Source organism: Sturnus vulgaris, chromosome 19, assembly GCF_052056855.1.
Source record: "Sturnus vulgaris isolate bStuVul1 chromosome 19, bStuVul1.hap1, whole genome shotgun sequence".
Taxonomy (NCBI): domain Eukaryota; kingdom Metazoa; phylum Chordata; class Aves; order Passeriformes; family Sturnidae; genus Sturnus; species Sturnus vulgaris.
The window spans coordinates 5,262,964-5,283,548 of NC_142261.1; the positions used below are offsets into that span (position 1 = coordinate 5,262,964).

A 20,585-nucleotide genomic window follows, 5' to 3' on the forward strand; every position below is an offset into this window, starting at 1 on the left:
GGAATTCATCAAAGCAGGATTCAAACCATAAAAATGCTGATGGAAGCAGGATGATGGGAACTGCAGGCACAGCAGGAGCTGCATCTCAGCACCACTGCAATGGCCACTGCTGATGTGTCTCCATGGCAGCAGGGGCTGCAGCAGGACCACTGCAGAAGGGACAGGCCTGATCCCAGGGGGACAGGAGGCCAAGCAGGACACCAGGACACACTCCAGTAGTGGCAGAAGGGCTCTTTCCCTCGTGTGTTCCTAAGTGAGAGACTTGAGATAAATGGAAATGAAAACACACCCCTGGAAGATGGCCCATAACAAAGCCAGTTCCTGAGCCTCAGTGCCTCACACTTTCCCCATCAGATGGAGAAGAATGAGGCACAGGGATGCAGTGTAAAAACCCCAGGAGAAGAAACCCTGAAACAGGTCCAGGTGGTTAAGGGACAACTGATTTCAATGCAGCTTCAAGTGACCTTTTGCACAAGACAAAAGCATCAGTGCTGTCTGCATTCAAACTGCCTAACCAGACCAGGCTGAACACCTCAACAGATTCAAGGCTGGTCTAGTGAGAGCCTGAGATTAGCTCAGCTGGTTAGAGCATGGTGCTAATAATGCCAGGGTCCTGGGGCTCATCCCCATACAGGCCATTCACTTAGGAGTTGGACTTGATGATCCTTCTGGGTCCCTTCCAAAGCAAGACTATTCTGTGAAAGAGTATTTTCCAATGAAAATAAGTATCAGGCAAGGAAATGCTTGTGTCCCACTGGAACCTGTACTGGTCAAACACATTCAATTGGACGTGGCAAATGAAACAGCAGCAAATACAGGGAGTGGGGACACCTCCTTGCAATTCCTCCACTCATTGTCATGACCCAGACAGACACGGGGTACAGCTTCACATGAAGACAGTGATGCTTTGGACACTTGGTACAAATGGCATGAGACACATTCTAGCTCCAAAGGTCATCCATGTACACGACACCATTACCTTGGGGTGGGGTTCAGGCTTTCTAGGATTTACTACAGAAGCCACAGACTTTTCATGGAAGTACATAGTTCAACCATAATCAGGGCCATAAGAACTCCAGCAGATTTGTAAATAATGTCTCTGGAAATGACTAAAAGATTTGAGGTCACTTTTGCTACAATGCAATGCAAGTGAGTACAGGTTAACATAGCTAACATTTATAACGGGGTGAATCCTAGTTTCAACTGCATTTTGGAAAAAAAAAACATAAATTAGTCAATGCTGAGATGATTAACAAGATAAGATTAAGGTTAAAACTAGAAAATCTATTAACCTGTTTAAGAAGTAAATGTGGCACCTGGCAGGTCATCAGTCTTTTAAGCCTCCAGGGTGTAGATGCTCTAAGCAAACAGGAGACTGACTCAGGCAGCCAGAAGCTCTACGTGAAGGCTAATGGATCTGTTACTGCCTTGACACATCAGAAAGGACATTACTTCTCCCAAAACTCAGCAAAGTGAGCCACAGACCATCCCCTCAGCTTCCACTGCCACAGACCCAATGGACCACAACCTCTGGATAGGGCAGGATCCAGAAAGAAAGCTAGCAAGAGGTTCAACATACAAAAAGAAGCACGAAGAAAAGAAATCAGCATCTAGAATAGCAGATTAAATGTCATGTCTATATCCTAACAGCTGTGAATTCAGCTCACAAAAAAGTTTTAGTCAGAAAACTATATTCACCCATTCTGCTTGTCCTAGTCTGCATATATGCTTGTCATTCAACTGTCACATTTATCCATTCACTGTGTATTGTGAAAATAATTGTAAAGAATTTTAATTATGCCTCAGAAGACACATCATTTCCAGGAGAGACAGACACATGGTCCACCTGCATCTTTGAGTCTAATTTCCCTTAGGAAAATTTTCCTCTAATGCATTATTTCACATCAGACAGCCGACTACACAGAGCAACTCACCAGACTGCACTAATTGTTAACAGTTTGGGGTTTATCATGTCCTGCTTTTTAAAGCCATGTACAGAGCCAGTCAGGATCGTGAGGCACAAAGACAACCAATTCAGAGGGATGCTGACATACAGAAGTAAGAAAACAAACGCTGAAAATGAGAAAATGAAGACAAAGAAGACAGTGATTCAGTCTGTACCCCAGAGCCTCGAACTGAAGCATGGCTGTAACTGGGCAGTTCCCATCTCAATGCCAACAAGTCCTTGTCTAAGATCAAACTGAACAGGGCATTTTTGCTGCAAAGACCTTGGTTCTGTAATAGAGAACCTAAACGCATTACTACTCCCTCAGGACTACTTCTGTGCATTGAGGAAAACTAGAAAAAAGCTTAAGTAATTGTGGCTTTGGGAACTTTGTATCTCCCTTACTGAGTGCCTGTGCAAAATATTTAATATTTCCCTACATTTCTTTACCCACCAAAACACAGACCTAGTCATTCTAATCTGCACTGCACACACCAATATCCAAAACAAAGGACCTGTAGACTTGGAAGAGAGAGGCTTTCATAGGCAAAAGGCTGCGAAGAACAGTACCCAGGCCACTGGAGCTCCTCCTGGCTAATTATCCCGGAGTGTCCATTGGCTATGTAACCAAGGGAGAAGTGTGTCAGACTGTGGCAAAGCTGTCTTCAGCAGCTTATGGAATGTTTCTCCGAGCCCTGATGCAATTAACTGCCAGGAAAGTGCTGAGGCAGGCAGAATTAGGAAGCTATAACAAATCAAGTATATAATCCTACACCATTTACATTTAAAACAGCTGAGTTGCTTTTAACTCACAGAGCTGTAGCATGTTTACAATTTCATTTCGTCTGATCTAGATGTCCTATTCCCCAATCAGGAAAAATTTAAAAATCCAGTTTCAAGGCTAAAATGGGGAAAGACTTAAAAACAAGGTACAGCTTTCCAGAGCTCCCCGAGTCTGGTGGCAAGACTGGCCATCCTGAACCACCAGCACACCCTCAAAGTCACTGCAAACACTCAGAACCACGAAAAAAAATCCTGATTACCCCAGAAGTTCTTGTTTAGCTCATAGGAAGTTTGAGTAACGTACAATATGGAGATTGCTGGGTCCAGGAAACACTTTCCCATGAAAACAAGCATGCACAAACTCCAATATTCTTGCTGCAATATCCAGTTAGCTGCAGAGATAGCAAAGCAACTGCTGTAAAGTGTTAAGCTTTGTGGTGGGAGAGGGGGGAGGTATCAGGGGAAATGGATATTTTCATAGACTTAAGACTTTTAAGGAGGTCTATTAAAAAAAAGAAACAAAACCAAAACAACAAGCCACAAACAAACACACAAACCTGCTTCTTAAAAGACAGGAAAAGCAAGGTTTGACAAGGTTTTAAGCTTAATCTACAGTGTCAGACAAATAATATGCACTACTGTCTTCAGCAATTCTGGCATAAAATGATCAGGCAGACCCAGATCCAACAGCTGCCCTGGATGCTGGGAATTTCTCTGCTAACTTAGCTGACTTTTAGCCTGGAGTGTTGGATGGACTTTGCTGATACTGCTCAGAAGATAATGCCAATTAGAAAAGAAAGCAGTGCAGAGAATCCACCAAATGCTTTTAATTCTGCCAGTCACACAAAGAACAGAATTAATGCCTAAGAAAAACATATAAAAGTGACACCTGTACTCAAAACAACTCATCACCATCCAACCAGCTGCATTACAACTGGGACACCCTGTGACAGGTTTTACTGATTCCCACCCTTTCCCAGGACAGGAAGGTGCAGGACACCCAGGAGTGCTGGCCTCGCTGCCCAGCCACTCTCACTGCTTTAACTGCAGGAACACTGCGGATTTCAAAGGATCATGGACTTTAGTTTAGAGTCACCCGAGCTGGAGCACAGCTGGGGCTTATGCCCATATGGTAAATTTCTCTCTTTAATCTAACTTTGATAGCGAGATGTGTTAAATCTTTGATTTTATTGGCAGATACTGACTGTATTTGCCTAACCTCTGAAGCCTGATGATTGACAGTGTTAATGTACTTTTTAATAGATGAAAAGGGAAATGACAGCTTTTGGCTCACTTTCAAGCACATTTCTTCACTGCAAAATACTCTACAGCTCAACCTGCTTTTCATACAATCTAAGAAACCTATTCTTTATAGTGTTGCTAGTAACTGGTGGCATGCTGAAGAAAACTGTAGCTCAATAGGAACACTTACTGTGGGAGCTACTTTACTTCCTGAAAGGAAGACATTTTCATCCTTTCTTTAATCTCAGCTGCATTGATCTGATCTCGGAAAATCCCAGACAGAAGTTAAACATTACTTCAAAATGATTTCTCAACTCTTTCTACACCAAACAAAGCTTACCCTCAGATTTTTCAAGAGCAGCAGTTATAATGAGATACTGCTGGTTCCAGCATCAAAGGTCATCTGTATGGACTGCTGAGAGTGAGGGACTGCACTCTTCCACATGAAGGAGATTTCATAGAATCCCTGGTTCTATGGTTTGGTCTAGAAGGGATATTAAAGCTCACCCCATTCCACCCCCTGCCAAGGGCAGGGACACCTTCCACTAGCCCAGGTTGCTCCAAACCCTGTCCAACCTGGCCTTGAACACCTCCAGGAATCCAGGGACAGCCACAGCTTCTCTGGGCAATCTGTGCCAGAGCCTCACCACCCTCAAAAGGAAGAATTTCTAGCAAGTCTGAAAGGGGGAAAGCTGTGGTTTGCATTACATGTTGTGAGAGACTGGCAAAGGTGTTTCTCTGCCCAGATATCCTTGTCACAAGTCTGCATCTGAGCAAGACCTAAAATTTAGAACCCAGAAATTCATGAAAGGGCTCTCCAACCATAACAGAGTAACATTTCTATGGAAAATGGGATGGTGCCAAGTCATAAGAGTCTCTGCAAAGGCCTAATTAACATGAATAACACAGCTGGATATTTTATATATCAGCTAAGTCCCTCCTTCCTGCCACTTAAGAGTAAAAATAGTAGAATATTTTATGGAGGTTAATTCATGCTTGCTTAGGTGTGATTCCACTTTAAGAGAGGGCAGAACAGACTCTTGCAGCCATCCATATAGGAGGCACACGGACAGCCTGTCTAAATGGTGTTTGCTGAAGGAAGTCACAACATAGCAGGCTTGTCAGGGAAATGTGGATAGCTGCCAGAGTATCAAAGGAATTGTCTTCTATTCCAGACTTGGGTTTCAGGGCAGATGAGCTAATATCATCACCTGACAGGTTACAAGAGAACCAGAAAAGGAAAGAGTGTGAAGTACAAATAAAAATACGAAGAAATCTAAAAGAAAACCAGCATAGTTTTATCCCTCTGATGGGTGCTTAGTTCAGAATACATTTTGGAATGCTTCTTTACAAATACACAACATCTCAATTAATCTGAGGTGGCGGCAGCTCCCAGACCTGCAAAATCCCTTTGGACCCTGCACCAGAGCACTGGCCAAGAGAAGCATCTTGGCTACCAAAGCCTTTGCAGTGGATTACCCTGGGCTGAATGTCCACCACTGCACCACTGAGCCCAGGTTACAGAACCTGCCTCCTCTGGGCACCACTGAGCCCAGGCTACAGAACCTGCCTCCTCTGGGCACCACTGAGCCCAGGTTACAGAACCTGCCTCCTCTGGGCACCACTGAGCCCAGGTTACAGAATCTGCCTCCTTCAGACACCACTGAGCCCAGGTTACAGAACCTGCCTCCTCTGGGCACCACTGAGCCCAGGCTACAGAATCTGCCTCCTTCAGACACCACTGAGCCCAGGCTGCAGAACCTGCCCAGCTCCTGAGGTGTCAGCTCCAGCTCAGCTCGATCCACCACTACAATACCAAACTACTCTGGTGCTCCATGGCAGGCCAAGCAGCAGCCTGTGTCCAGAAAAATTTCAATCAGTTGTACAGTAACCACAAAAAGTGCTTCTACAAAACTGAAGCCACTATGCTTAATTTTGATTCGGAGTTTCAGATTAGCCTATCCCACAAACATTCTCATCTCAGCTGTGCAATTTTGTTGCAATGCAGCATACATCAGGCAAGAAACTAAACAAGCTTAGATCTGGGTTATTCAAATAGCTGAAGGCACTGAATTGTTAGTGCTGCCCTGGAAAGCATGTAACCATAGTTTGCAGTGTGTTGTCACCCTTAGGTTCATCTCACAGTCCTCATTTACTCCATTAAATGTAGTAAGCTACTAAATAATAAAAAGAAGAATAAAAGAAACAAGAAGCAACTCTGACAAGAAGACCAGTATTCTCATACAATGGAAAAAAAAACAGGTTTTTTGAAAACATTACTTATTACTCTCGACAAAAAAAAAAAAAAAAAAGAAAAAAAGAAAAAAAAAAATCACATCAGTAACGCCAAGGCTCGGCCAAGGACTAAGCCCCCTGCAATCAAACACACTCCCAAGCAGCACAGCCCCTGGACCCACACAGCATCAGTGCCTGCCCCAGCAGGGCAGGAGCAGCTCTGGCCAGCCAGCTCTGCTTTTGGGGAACAAACCCAAGCTATGCTGAAAGCACAATCCATACAGCTTTAATAAATAACCCAGTAGGAATGTTACTGACACTTTTAACTGTGGCTACCCAAAGAGTAATGGTCTCAGAGATTATTCCAATTAAACTGATGACACAGACAGGTATTTTATTATTCATAAAGCCCTGGTTTTCATAGCATAGGAGAAAGCAATCTAAGAACATTTCCCTATTCATTACTCCAAACCTTTTCAAACAAGCATCTCAGCAAAAAATCCCACTATGCTGGGCTTCTGCTGTTGCCCCACATTAAGCCCAGTTATGAACCACCGTGTTTGCCTCACACAGGGAATCCTTTTCCATTCCTCCAGAGGCAAGCTCTCCTTCCCATTCTATGGCTGAACCAGCCCATCCAACTTGTATCAAGGAACTGTACAATTTAATTTTGCCTCTATTTTCTCAGATTTGTATGCTTAGCTGCTCCTGTCAAACTAATATTCCAAGTTCCAGTTAAATATACTTAGCAATACAAGCTGCTGATGTTCTTACAAATTGACCCAGGAATCCCTATTACAAGGGTCGATTTACCAAGCAGGGTATTTCTGGTTAAATAAAGTAACACAAAGAAGAAGGTCACAAATATGCTAAAAAGCACTAATGTCATTTGGCAGATGAAGACTTCATTTTTCCAACAAACATTGCAAACTGACGTTGAAACTAATCAGAAGGACTTCAAATCATGAAATTATTTTCCAGTGTTCAATTCAAATACAGAACTCTGACAAACATGTACAAACACAGCAAGATGATGAGCTGTGCAGAGCAGTGCTTACAAATCCAACCTGACTCCAGGGTGCAAAGCAGGTACAATGTACATATCATGCACCCTTGCTATAAGGCAGAAGTTCTGACCTCAGCCAGCTATCACATCCTCTTCTTTCACCTTCACTGACATCTAACTTCATGCTCATTTTTAACCTCTTTTGTCAGCTCTTGAAGTAACAGACCCAGTTTAAGAGAAGCTTTCTGCATGTCATGGATTTTTCTTCTAAACCAAAGTGTGCTCTAGCAGGAATTCAAGCGGATGAGCAGTACTGAAGGGATGATTTTAGGTGTATCAGAAGGTTACAAGACCCATATACAGGAATTAAGGAAAATTGCATTAATCGTCTAAAAGGATTCAAGTATTGCAAGTAGAGCAATTCCATTTCCTAACAGGAACGAATTCAAACCATTTCCCTTGCAGAAATTTCCATAATTACAAGTAATTATCTTCTACACTGAAATTCTGCAGTACAGCACTTACTGCAAAGGACATTCCCATCAAATGCTCTATTTAGGAAATAGAGGAGGAATATTTTCTTGGTGAATTGTATGTTGCCATCACATTGATTAACCCACGGTTCTGCTCTGCCAAAATATGCATCTATCTTTGGTAACATTAATAAGAATCACCAAACCCTACTTAATGACCCTATCATTAGGTTTTTATAAAAGCCTAAAAGATACAGATTTTTAGAAGCGTAGGCAGAAGAGGAGAAATAGATCATATCCACAGATTACATCAAAGGAAGATCAGTTATAACACTGCATATTGGACAAACAGCTCTTTTCTGCTGAGTGAATCAAAGGCTCCAAGACAGCATTTGGATATATATTCCTTTTTGGGCAATAAAGACAAGTACGGCAACAGCTGCTCCAGTATTTGCAAAAGCTGTATAAACGCAAACAAAATACCAGAGGTTACAAGAAACTAATATTTGCATTTGTTGCTTTTGTGCATAAGGAAAATGTCTGTCAGCTGTTCTCCTTGTGCATAAGGAAAATGTCTGTCAGGAACATGTAATATCGGTTATTCACCATTTTTCATAAGCAAATATGTACAATCCCACATCTCTTGTGACCAACTGTGGGAACAGAGCCCACTGGACTGCTGCTGCCCCTGTGCATCTCTGTTACTCTATAATATCCCAATTCCTTCCATAGTACAGCAAAACAGATCCTGCTCCAAGCCTGTGGAAAGGGGAGCACAGTGTTCACTGATCTTCTGCAGCACCTGAGCCTTCAGTGGTGGGCTGAGCTTGCTCACAGCACAGCATCCTCCAGGCATTGCAGAACATGAGTTTTCAAAGCAGCATTATCAGAGCACACGATTGACCCAACAGTAAGAGTATTATTAAAGAGTGTTTAGTGTGTTGAAAAACTAAATGGTCACAGACAGGTGGAAGTCAATCATCCATGCAGCAGGAGATCCAGAAGCACAAGAGATGACAAAAGCAACAGCAATTTGATAGAGAGGAACAAAATTATGTTTTGGGGGACCGTCCCCTCAAAAGTTGCTGGGTGTTTGCTGTATACAGCACAGAAAAAGAGCTTGCAACACCAAGCAGGAGTCACGTATCTTACTATGCCTGTAAGATTGGAAGTGAAGATGCAGAAACTCTTATCAGATATAAAAAACCTTTAAATAATGCACTGTAGTTACAAAGTGCACATTTCATCACAGAAATCTGATTAAATGTAAGGCAAGACCGATCAGGATTTTGCAGACTTTTCTACTGGAAATATTGTAATCAGCCCTATTAGCCCTGTTCTCACCCAGTCAGCTTTCCCCTCCAGGAGGTGCCCTCATGCTTTCCCCTCTCTAAAAGCAGCTTTTTGATTTCTGTCATTGTTAAGAGGAAGGCAGGACAGTGGTCCATCACAGCAGAACAACAGATTACCAGCTCAGATCACAATGAATTCAGGCATAACATCATTCCAGAGCCAGGGACTGTATTGCCTTAAATGGAAAAGATCTGCAATATTTAACAGGTCAGGAATACTATCCATTTCTGTTTATTTAAGCATATAAGAGGGTAGATTTAGATTTTAAAAGTCTCTTAAGAAATATAAAATAGGAAGGCTCGGGAATACTCCTCTGATAACTGCCAGTTATGAAAGTGGGGAAAGAAGCAAGGGTGAGAAAAAAGAGAAGAAAAAGGGGGAAAAATATCTAAAAAAAAAAAAAATCAATTTGCTTATTTTCACCTAACATGAACAGAATTCTGGAAAATTAGTTTGATTTTCCAGCTTAGAAATATCATGGGATTTGCCACATCAGTAATCCTCATGCAACCAATCCCAGTGCTGCCCCTCACCTGCCAACCTGCCCAGAGAAGGACACCAAGGTCAGCTAAGCTCATGCTCCTTTGCAGGAATTATCAGTCTTGCAAGCATTCCCCATTCCTTTTCCACAGCGTTTAACCCCACAATAGAGTGAGAAAGTGACTTTTACACCAATAGCCCACCCAGGAGCCAGCCCATTCCATTCCCTATGGAAAAGGACTCTAGAGCCTGTGACATTTCAGCTGCAATACAATACAGATTGCAATCACTATAGATTCCCCACAGTGCTTGCTTGTAAGAGTCACACAGACATCATTACTGACAAGAACAAGGTCACAAAAAGGTATTTCATTGTTTCTAGTGAATAACAGAGGTTGTCCCAGGAACCCAAACACTCCCATTCAACCCCACTTCAGCTCCAAATGGCACAATGAGAAAACAGCTCCTCTCCCATGCAGAACATAGTGTCTGTGCACAGATTCTGTAGCAGCAGGGACAGATGGAGCCAGGAATGGTGGCACAAAGTTGCACATTAAAAGAAAAACAAAAATCTGAGCTTTTGGATCCTACTATTACACAGTGACCAAGATGAAATGCACTATTCTAGTCTCGAGCACGTACTGAAAATCCAAACAGAAGACTTGGACATACCATAATATACAGATTCAGACTTCAGAAAACAAACAGATCTCCAAGAGAGTAAGTTATGGCAGAGGGATAATGAGATTTGCATGAATTTACTAAGAACATATTTTCTCTGCACTCCAGGAAAACTGAAGAAGCTGTTTGTACACAGAGGCATTACACATGAATGAATCTTCTCTCTGAAATACTCTCGGTAAATATGCCTAACTTGTGGCAGTCAGGAACAAAGGGATATTTCAGCTCAGCACTGTGTTGCTATTGATGATTTACTGAATCCTTCATGACATCCACACCCACCACAGTCAGGTCAGGTTTAGTCTAGCAGTTAGTCACAGAATTGATTAGCAATTGACTCCTATATGCAATTTTGTTTAGTATCTAAACCAGTCGCTGTTATCAGGCTCAAGTAGGCAGAATTTCCCACACTGCTCCTACATAAAAACAAGGTACATTTCATAAACATGAAGCACCACTTTAAACAACTTGCTGGCTTAAACAGTTTGGAAAGGAGTGCTGTCACCTGAACTCCAGTACCCATTATGCTCATAAGGATAATTACATTTTTATTACTATCCATAGATTCATTACTCTGCATTAGCAAACATGACCACGCCACCATCCACGCCATTCTTTTCTGCCCTTAGCCCAGAGGCTGCAGCAAATCCTAGCCAACAACAGGTCAGAACAGCCCAAGGCAAGTCCAGGGCAACGGGATCCAGCAAAAATCCCCATTTCACTGATGAGGGAGCCGCTTGAGCCAGCATCCTGCGGGCAGCACACGTGGCTCTGCCAGCAACTGTACCCTGGAACCAAAGGAAACTTCAAAAACAGGTTCTGATAAGGGAAAGATTTAGTTCCAAAACTACGAGACTGTCAGCCTGCCCTCAGTGCCAGAGAAGATGATGGAAAAGATCAGAGAAGGGAACAGAGCTGGGCAAGGGTGTGGAGCACAAATTTGATGAGGATCGGCTGGAGGAGCTGGAGAGGCTCAGTCTGGAGAACCAGAGGGTTGGAGGGGATCTTTTCACTCTCTCCAAGTCCCTGAAAGGAGGCTGTAGCCACCTGGGGGCTATTCTCCTGAGTAACAAGTGACAGGACAAGAGAAAATGGCCTCAAGTTATACCAGGGAAGGTTTAGGTTGGATATTACAGAAAATTTCTTCATGGAAAGAATTGCCCAACCCTGGCACAGGCTGCCCAGAGTAGCAGTGGAGTCATCATCCCTGGAAGTGCTCAAAAATGTGGATGTGGCACTTGGGTACATGCTTTAGTGGTGAACACGGTGATGCAGGGTTGACAGTTGGACTTTGTGACCTTGTCCAAACATAACAATTCTATGTTTCTATGGAATTCCTACAAACTGAGCTGCTGAACGCACTGACATGACTGATTTTACGTTTTTCAAAGAATATGATCAATGTAACGAGTCAGTCATGGCTGTAGCCAGATCCTGTAGAATTACTGGCTCCTGAGAGGCTGTCAGCACAGTTGTGCTCACCCAAATGCAGAGGATGCCTCATGCTGGAATTCCAGCCTGGCTTCCCAAGGCAACAAACTCACACACTGCACTGGTAGCCCCTGGCTTCTGGCCCAGTGCCTGTGTCTCAGGGCACTTGTCCAGCATGGACCTTGCTCTGGACTAGAAGACAAGGATGCAGGGGGAACCTGGAAGGAAGTGAAGCCAGAGGTGAGTCACAAGTCCACAGGAAAAGAGTCTTTATTAGTTCTGATGCCTGTGGGAAAAAATTAGTAAACAACGGTCATTTTTTAAACTTAAAAACACACATGGTTTACAATAGAATAGGAGTATTTCAGTAACATGCAAATTCAGTTTTTCACTTGCTGAAGGCAAGAGAACCCGTTACACATTCCAGGCAATAGCTGTGTCTGGGAATCACCAGACAAAGGAGCATACTCCAGGGTTACACACAGGACTAATAAACTGCATGAGATTCTATACAGCACCATCTCACAGCTGTGAAAGCAAATATCTCTCAATGAGCAAAACACCTTAAACATTTAATAACAAAAACACGGGTGAAGCAAAAGACCACGAGTATAAATAAATAAATCAAGGGAGACTCCTGACTCAGTGAAGCAGCACATGCATTCAGCTCTTACTTGGGTATTCTAATAGGGACAAGGCAGGCAAATGACTTCTCGGAAGTGACTTGAGGAAAGGACCAGCAGTACCAGGGGCTATGGTAGCACACAGTGCTGCACTGTTTCATTTTCTGTGCTGCTCAGACCTGGGGCAGCAGAACCTCTTGCATGGTGTGCACAAACCCCTTTCCTGAGGCTACTCTGTGCAGCACATGACGGCAGCACTGCAACGGCACCGGGCCAGCAGAAATCCCAGCCACGCTCACGTGAGGCTGCTGGCAGCACGGACTAAATAACCTCTGCTGAGATTCACTGGGGCTACAGCTGAAAACACAACCTAGTCCAACATGAACATAGTTTGCATCACATCAGGAACAGGAATTATTTCTTACTCACACAAGATGCCTGACAGTTCAGGGAAGTTCAGCTGCCTCCTGTACCCTCTACACAATCAAATCTGGTTGCCCAAAATCGATTTGGACACAGACAATAATGCAGGGAAGAAAAATAACCATCTGACATGGTGATTTAAGCATAAGTGGGTGAGCCAATACTGCCGAGTGAATCCTGACACTCTGAACAGAATCTTCCAGAGCCGAGGAGTCCAGCCAACAGCCAAGAATAATATTTCAGTGGTTCAGTCAATACAGCTGTAACCATGGCCTGGAGGGGTTTCCACAGCCGTAACCACAGGAGTGACTGCACATTCACTTGAAAATAGTAAAAACAGACATTTAAAAATCTACAGCTTGTAGACATCTTAAAACCAGTTCGAAAGGAGGCACAGAGGGGCCTGAAAAATGCACCGACACTCCCACCGAGCTTGACTGTCATCTGTTTATCCTTCTTACGAGACAATGACTTGAAATAAGAACTCCTCTCAGTAGGTACAATCACTTGCTTGAAAAAAACCTGAAGGAACAGCTTCAGACTAGCTGGAAAGAGAGGAGGTACCAGTTACAAAGCCTGACTGACCATCCGGAGCTGCAGTGGCACAAGGCACGTTCCTACCAGGACAGTCTAACACCGTTTATTCGTGTCTCACACTCACAGCCAGAGACGCTCTCATGCCTTTCACATATGATTTCTATTTCTTCCCTGATGTAAGACACAGTATCACACAACATGCTACAGAAGGAGCCCTGCTGGTTCAAGCAGGCTTTCCCAAACGAAAAAAAAAACAACACACAAAATGGAAAAAAAAAGAAAATAAAAAGTTTAATAGCCCACAGCTGCCAGGAGCAAAGGGTCACTGCCGCAGAGGGGCGGCACAGCACACTCGGTTTGCTGGGTTCTCCCTTCAAAGAGTATCCATAAAACGCACTGCCAAGCGCCATGGAAAAGCGTCCTGCGCCGCGTCCGGCGCTGCGGCCCCGCGCGGACACCGCGCCCGCCCCGCGCGGGGCCCTCTGCGGGCACCGGCACCGGCGAGCGCCGCCCCAGCCCCGCGGCCGTGCCGGGGCGCGGCCCGAGCACCGCCCGCATCCCGCCCGGGGCACGGAGCGGCGGCGGTCCCGCCGGGCCAGGGGAGCGCCAGAGAGAGCGCGGCGGACCCTCCCGGCACTCACCTTCTTCCGGGGCTGCCATTTCATCATATTTGTAGAGCGGGGACGTGCAGCATCAAGGTGGCGCTGGGGCGGCGGGCGCAGCGGGGCCGCAGCCCGCGGTCATGCTGCCCGGCCCCGCCACCAGGCCCGCGCCGCGTCCCGCGGGACAGCAGCCGGCCCGGCCGCGCGGGCCATGGGCGGGGGCTGTGCCCAGCCGGCGGCTCCGCCCGCACCGGTCACGCCCGGGGCCCGCGGGGCGCGGCCGCTCCCGGGCGCATCGCGGGCGGCGAGACCCGAACCAGGACGCGGCCCCGGCCCGGCCCGCCCGGCGCGCGGCAGCTCAGGGGCGGTGCCGGCCCAGCCCCGCCCCCGCCGCGCGCCCGGCCCCGCCCCCGCCGCACGCGAGCCCGCGGCGGGCACGGGGCACACGGCCGGCAGGGGGCGCTGCGCGGGGGAGCGGCTCTTGCGCCCCCTGTCGGTGTCACGGGCATGGGGACAGCCCGTGGGGAACCGGCACACGGGGACAGCCCGTGGGGTACGGGTATGGGGACAGCCGCTGTGTCACCGGCACACGGGGACAGCCCGTGGGGTACGGGTATGGGGACAGCCGCTGTATCACCAGCACACGGGGCCAGCCTCTGTGGCACCGGCACAGGGATACAGCGCCTCTGTCCGGGCACGGAAACAGCGCCTGTGTCAGCGGCACACGGGGACAGCCCCTCTGTCCAGGCACAGGGACAGCCCGTGTGTCACCTGCACACGAGGACAGCCCCTGTGACACCGGCACACAGGGACAGCCGCTGTGTCCCGTTCACACAGGCGTGCCCGGGCCCAGGGACAGGCGGTGCTGCAGGTGCGGGCGCTGCGCAGTTCAGTTCCAGTGTGTGGCTGAAATCTTTCCCCGTCGAGCTCTCGCTGCCAGGGCTGGGGCTGCAGACTGAAGGCAGCGCTGGGCACTGTGGCCATGTCCAAGGAACCGGTTATTGTAACATCACAGAGCTTCAGCCTGAGCTCTGGGAGCTGCTCTGAAACTGTTCTAATAAATGAACACAGGCTCGGGAGAGTTACAAATCCTTAGGGCATGAACACAACACAATTGAACTCTGGGCTTACATTATTGAAATGGTGCAGAGGTGTTTTCCTTGCTGTGAGGAATGACCAACAATGTAGAATCTTGGAGGTAAACAATAAACTTAATGGCAAATGTAATGTCAAAACACAGATCAAAAACATTCACTGCCAGGTCCCTTGGAAATACAAGAGTTGCTTCTTTCCACTGCAGCTCCTCAGTCCTGAAGGACACCATGCCTTGGGAGGCCGGAGCACCGACACGGCTATTTCAGCTCTAGCCTTGATGCTCAGATGCCACTCCCTTCCACAGCGACTGTGTGGACTCTGCCACGAACACAAAGCTCGGACACCAGACCCAAAGCTGCCTTCAGCAGGTCCCACCTTGTCCCACACTACCCTCAGACGCAGCTCTGTGTCCCGCCTTTCTGTTCCCACACCTTCCCCTAGATTATTGACAGTGCATGTGGCAGCACACAGATGCAAGTGAAAAATAAAGCTTTGACATGCAGTAGGGACCGAAAAGAACAGGTGTGGCTGAGCAGAAAAGGAATTCCTGCTGGTTTTATTCCCCAGAGCTAGTGTCTCACAGAGCTCTGCCCTTTTATTACACCACCAGCAGAGCCAGTGAACCGTGAAACTCAGATTTCCATAAATTGAAAAACTGGTATTGACAATTCTGAAAAGTTCTGTACACAGCAGTCAGTGCTTGAGTCAAGAAAATAAGTGCTCAGCATCAGAAATGTTCAGCATTCAGACAATGCTATTCTCCACGTGGCTGTCAGAACGAAGCTTCATCAAATTCACAGACAGATCACGAAATGTGGTGTTTTGACATAATCAACAGGAGGTTTTTGAAATTCTTCCCAAGAAGGATAATTAAGTGGAAGCAATGCAGAAGCTGTTGTGAGAGACTGAAATGTTAGAGTTAATGGCTTAACAATTGCTATGAAGGACCTTTTGCCCATTATGGCAAAACTGTGTAAAGAAGCTGCAACCACCTAAGCTCGCCCCTCCCTGAATTTGACTCCTGACTAAAGCATTGGACAAGGGAACTTGAGATAAGATAAAGGTGACGCTGTTTCCAATTATCTCAGGTCTAGCAACAAGAAAATACATAAATATACATATTTTATTCCTTTTACTACTTTAGAGTGAATAATGGTCATAATTGTGGCCAGTTGGCAAAAAATCATCCAGCAAAATGACAGCCTATACCAATACCTTTTATTTTTTTACTTTCCTTGATTTACTGGTGTTTTTAAAATCTGCATTGTAGATCTGACAGTTCAATACCTGGTCCTCCTTTCCTACAGTCAGTGAGTATCAGAAACAAGCTGTGCATTATTAGACATATCTGATAGCTCTCAATCTTACAACTCAACGGATAAAAAACCCTTTAAAGCATCTTCTTCAAATTAATCTTTGGCAAGAACCTAGAACTATCTGATGTACTATCACATTTCTTGCATAATCCTTAATTTTCAGTAACTTCTAAGCTGATATCTTTGTTACACCTTGAAATTCCCTCTGCTCAACCCATGTGAGCATCACCCAGAAGCAATCACACGCTGAAAGTAGGAAAAGGGCCTGTTGGAGATGGCTTGTTGAGCAGTTTGCTAGTCAGGCTATCCAAGCAGTTTGAGAATTCAGTCCATTGTGTCATTCTACTTAGGTAGCAGCTAAATTGGAGAGTGTTCAGCAGGTAGATGAAGACTCAGAGTAACAACTGCCTGGGCTGGCAGAGTGTGAGATGCCAGCACTTTTATAACACCCACACAGCCAGAGCACTGCAGACCAAGCTCCTAACAGCTGAGTCCCCTGGCAAATTCATGAAGGATAATGAAATCAAGTCCCTTTATTCCTGAATTTATTAAAGCAGCTTTCAATTCATTACAGTGATTCTGTGTGTGTCACTTTGCCTCCCTCCAGCCAGAGAGCAGCAGACAGATACAGCACCTCACAAGGGTTTACAGATGAGTCTCTCCACGAGTGACTGAGCTATGGCAGCTGCTGAACAAAAGGGAAAAAGGAGCTCAGAAAAGGCTACTCCGGGAGAAGGCAACTCCCTTCAAGTGCAGGAATTAGGCAATTCTCTAAGGGACCAAGTCCTGTGACAAATTCCATCTATTTCTCACCCTTTGGGAAATAAAGGGCCAACACTCCATCATTATCCATGCCACCCTTTGGTGTTTCAAACGAAAGCCCTCCTCTATACCTTGCAGAAGGGAAAATGGGAAGGATAATGGGAGGAAGAGAGGAGATAATGAGAAAGAGAGAGAAAGAAAGAGAAGAGCAGTGCCCTGTTCCATTTTCCTTCCCTTCACAGAGCAGTGAGAGTCTCTGCTGGCACCTCAGAAGGGACTGTATTATATAAACATGACGTGCCTGTGAAATATCTGTGTGATAGTCCTATGGCAAAATGTATTTCTGTAGCTCAGTGGATACGAAACATATCCTGAATTTTTACTGCATCTTACCAAGGAAGGTGCTTTGAGAACTGCTGAGACTCTGTCATTGGCTTAGGAGGCTTCAGTTCTACCCTTGCATGATCCTGAGCAGAAAACCATGTTTGGGACCTGCTTCTAATTATGACTTGCCCCTCCTCTTTTCCATAGGAAGTACAATTACTTCTGCTATGGAGACAAGTGTAATTCAGGCAAGATGTGGGTCAAAACAATACTTGGAAGGCAAAGATTGACAGAAAAGTACCCTTTCTGCTATCTGTCCTCCCCTGGAGAAAGGTCTTCTCCCAGTCTTCCCTTACAACTTCCATCACCATCTGCTGTCTCAGGTAAGGAGAGCCAAATAAATCACCTGTAACTAACACCTGAAACTTCTCACCAGGGGAGCTGCTCTTCCTCCCTTACCCAGTGATTCCAGCCATTCACAGGATCTGCCAGCACTCACATCATCAGCATCTCTGTGGGCATAACAGCCTCAAATAAACTCTACCTAGCCCAAAATGTGAGGCTTACATTAATTTAGTGGAGAAGGCTATACAAATTTTAGTTGTTTTTTAGGTATACTTACAATGTTATCAGGTTCTCGAACCAAAACACTGCTTTTTTTCCCCAAGATAATATCCTTTGCCTGCTCCTCACAGTACACCTTCAACATATTTGCATGAATTCTTTCCAAAAAACCCAGTTCTAGCTATATTATCTTACATGCAGATAGTAGTGAGACTGAAAAATCTTGCCCTTCTTGGTATGATGCTGCTTGGATTAAAGGCATGAGATGATAATTTGCAGGAAGAGGCAATTGATCCAAAGGAAAGGTTGGTGTCGAAATGAAGGAATTCTGTGTCTGAATATGAAATAACACTAAGCAGGATAGAGGATGGCTCTGACACCCTTAAAGAAACTCCAGCACTGAGGAAACAGATCCATCAACACACTAGAGGAACCAACAAGCTCCCAAACTCTAGCAGCAAATTAAATGTGAAACCTTTCACTAATGATTTAAAATGACATCTCCACTTAGAGACTTCTCCTAAAGAGGTGGGCTTCAGATACACCTGTCAATGACTTGAAGAAACTGAAAGAGAAAGTAAATTAGAGTCAAACTTATTGCTTTAACGATTAGCTCTTCTGGAGCTCACAGGTGAGCAGAGAGTTAGAGTTTGGTAACATACTCCGCACATTAAATTTGTCCTTTTTTTCAGGATACAGAACATACCTTCTAAATTTAAAGAAATCATAGAAGAATATACAAAGTTTTAATAAAAATTCATTTTTAGCTTTTTCTGAAAAGGCTACACAATAAAACTATTGTATTATAAAGGATCTGTTTTGTCTATTCTAAATTTCTCTTCCACACAATGGAAATGTAAGCATGTTACACAAGCTATCCTATTCCTGAGTCTGAGATACTCAACAAAAAATCCCATAACAGTCAGAAACAGCACTTAAAACTCTCTAAGGACTCTTCTCTTACTGATTTAAATGATAGGCAGTTCACCTGCTGAACTTTCTTGTAAAATGTGTACCAGGAATTTCGCTTGTGTCTGTTCACATTTTCAGTCAGGACTGTATGAATAAGAGATGTGACACAATTTATCCATATGCAGCACCATATCTTCCCAAAGCACAGCATGCTGTATCTCACAGCTGCCCTTTTCACTGCTGCAGCAGTAAGAGAACAGAGGAAAGAAATAAACTGAACTCCTCTACAATGACAAAGTGTCTACAGACAGCCGACGAACCTTCAAAACCAGAATCAGATAAATCCTCTTCAGAATGACAGATGTTCAAAGAGCAATTCTTCTGTAGGCTACAGTTAATCTGAAGAACACCTTGTCATTGCCATGTCAGAAATAACCATTTCAAAAGTGGGAAACAACCTTAAGGTGCTGTAAAACCCTACAGCATCACTGAAATCATTGGAGCAATTTGGCCTCTCTGAGGAGTCACATCTAAGATTCTTAGAATAGACTAGTTCCAGCTGGGAAGGACCTAAAACAACCACCTAGTGCAGTTTGCTGAGAAGAAGCATCTCCAATTCAGCACCACAATGAAGAGTTGCTGATGCAGTTTTAGTTAGCTTTTCTACTTCAAATAGTAAAATTAGGAGAGCTCATCAAAACAGGAACTTGAGACCCTGTCAATGACAAAGGCAACTCCAGCTAGCTTTGTCCTACAACAGTGAAGTCAGCACAATGCTACATCACACAAGACTTTCTCAGAACCTCACTTCAACGGAATTTTTCTGCATAAAGTTGTAAGAGCATTTAAGAATAACTAGGACAGCTGTTGGCTCCAGCCTAAAAATACAGAACACATCTGCTTAATTTACCTTTGAGTGCTCAAACATCCAGCACTGAAAAAGCATAAGGCTTAAAATGGTACTAAAATTTTTCTCTATGGAGAAACAGAAGGAGCCAACCATGCAGCAGCTTTCATTCATGCCTGACAGGAAAGGTGAGGGGTGAACTATTTGCAAGAACCAAAAAAAAAAAATTCCATCTGCACCTACATAAAAACGTTGACTGGTGATAACAGATTGGTTTAAAATACTTTTTTGAAGGTTATGTAAATATAAGTTCATTAGTAGATATTAGATTACTCCATAATCTATTTTTGCAATTAGCATCTTTTCTTACTGAAGTTTTATTACAAAAGGTGACCCCACAGCAGATCCATAAGCACAAGCCCAGTCTTGAAGAGTCACCTGTACTCATTTCACCTTTCTTTTTCTCCAGCACAGAATTTTCCATTTTAAAAAATGAGATTATCAGCAGATACCTTAGAAACAGAGGCTTTTTGCACAGGCACAAGGCAAATAGGAAAAAATAACATTATCTGCTTCCCCAGAATGTCTCTGCTGATGTGTCTGGAGCCCTCAGAACAAGGACTCTGGTGTGACCAACAGACCCCAAAGCCCAGGCACCACCATGCAGAACAGAAAACACAATTAGAACTGAAATGTGATTAAGTAATCATAGCTGGAAAAAAGATTGTGGTAAGTGTCCTTAACCTGATACACAGTAACTTTGACAGCAGGTTCTGAACGTGTATCAGGAATACTAAAACAGCAAGTGTGGGAAGGAATTACCCGAATGATAAAAGCAAAAATAAGAAAGGAGAAGAATTAACTAAAAACCTTTCAATTTATTAAGATCTAGGAGAAATGGAAAAGACTTTGTAGATCTTGAAGTACACTGCTACACATGAAGCCTTCTTT

At 44.6% G+C, this 20,585-nt stretch overlaps 1 protein-coding gene across 3 annotated transcripts in view; it reads right to left on the reverse strand.

Moving 5' to 3' along the window:
* Window positions 1–20,585, reverse strand: part of TTC28 (tetratricopeptide repeat domain 28) — a 108,571-nt gene that overhangs the window by 64,333 nt on the left and 23,653 nt on the right. The window contains exon 1 of one of the 3 annotated variants that reach the window (XM_088176325.1): window positions 13,854–13,895. The exons of the other annotated variants lie outside the window; for them this stretch is intronic. Coding sequence (XP_088032451.1) covers window positions 13,854–13,880 — 27 coding nt within the window. The 5' untranslated portion in view covers window positions 13,881–13,895. Of the gene's footprint in view, window positions 1–13,853; window positions 13,896–20,585 lie in introns of those variants that run through there. 3 annotated transcript variants of the gene reach the window in all.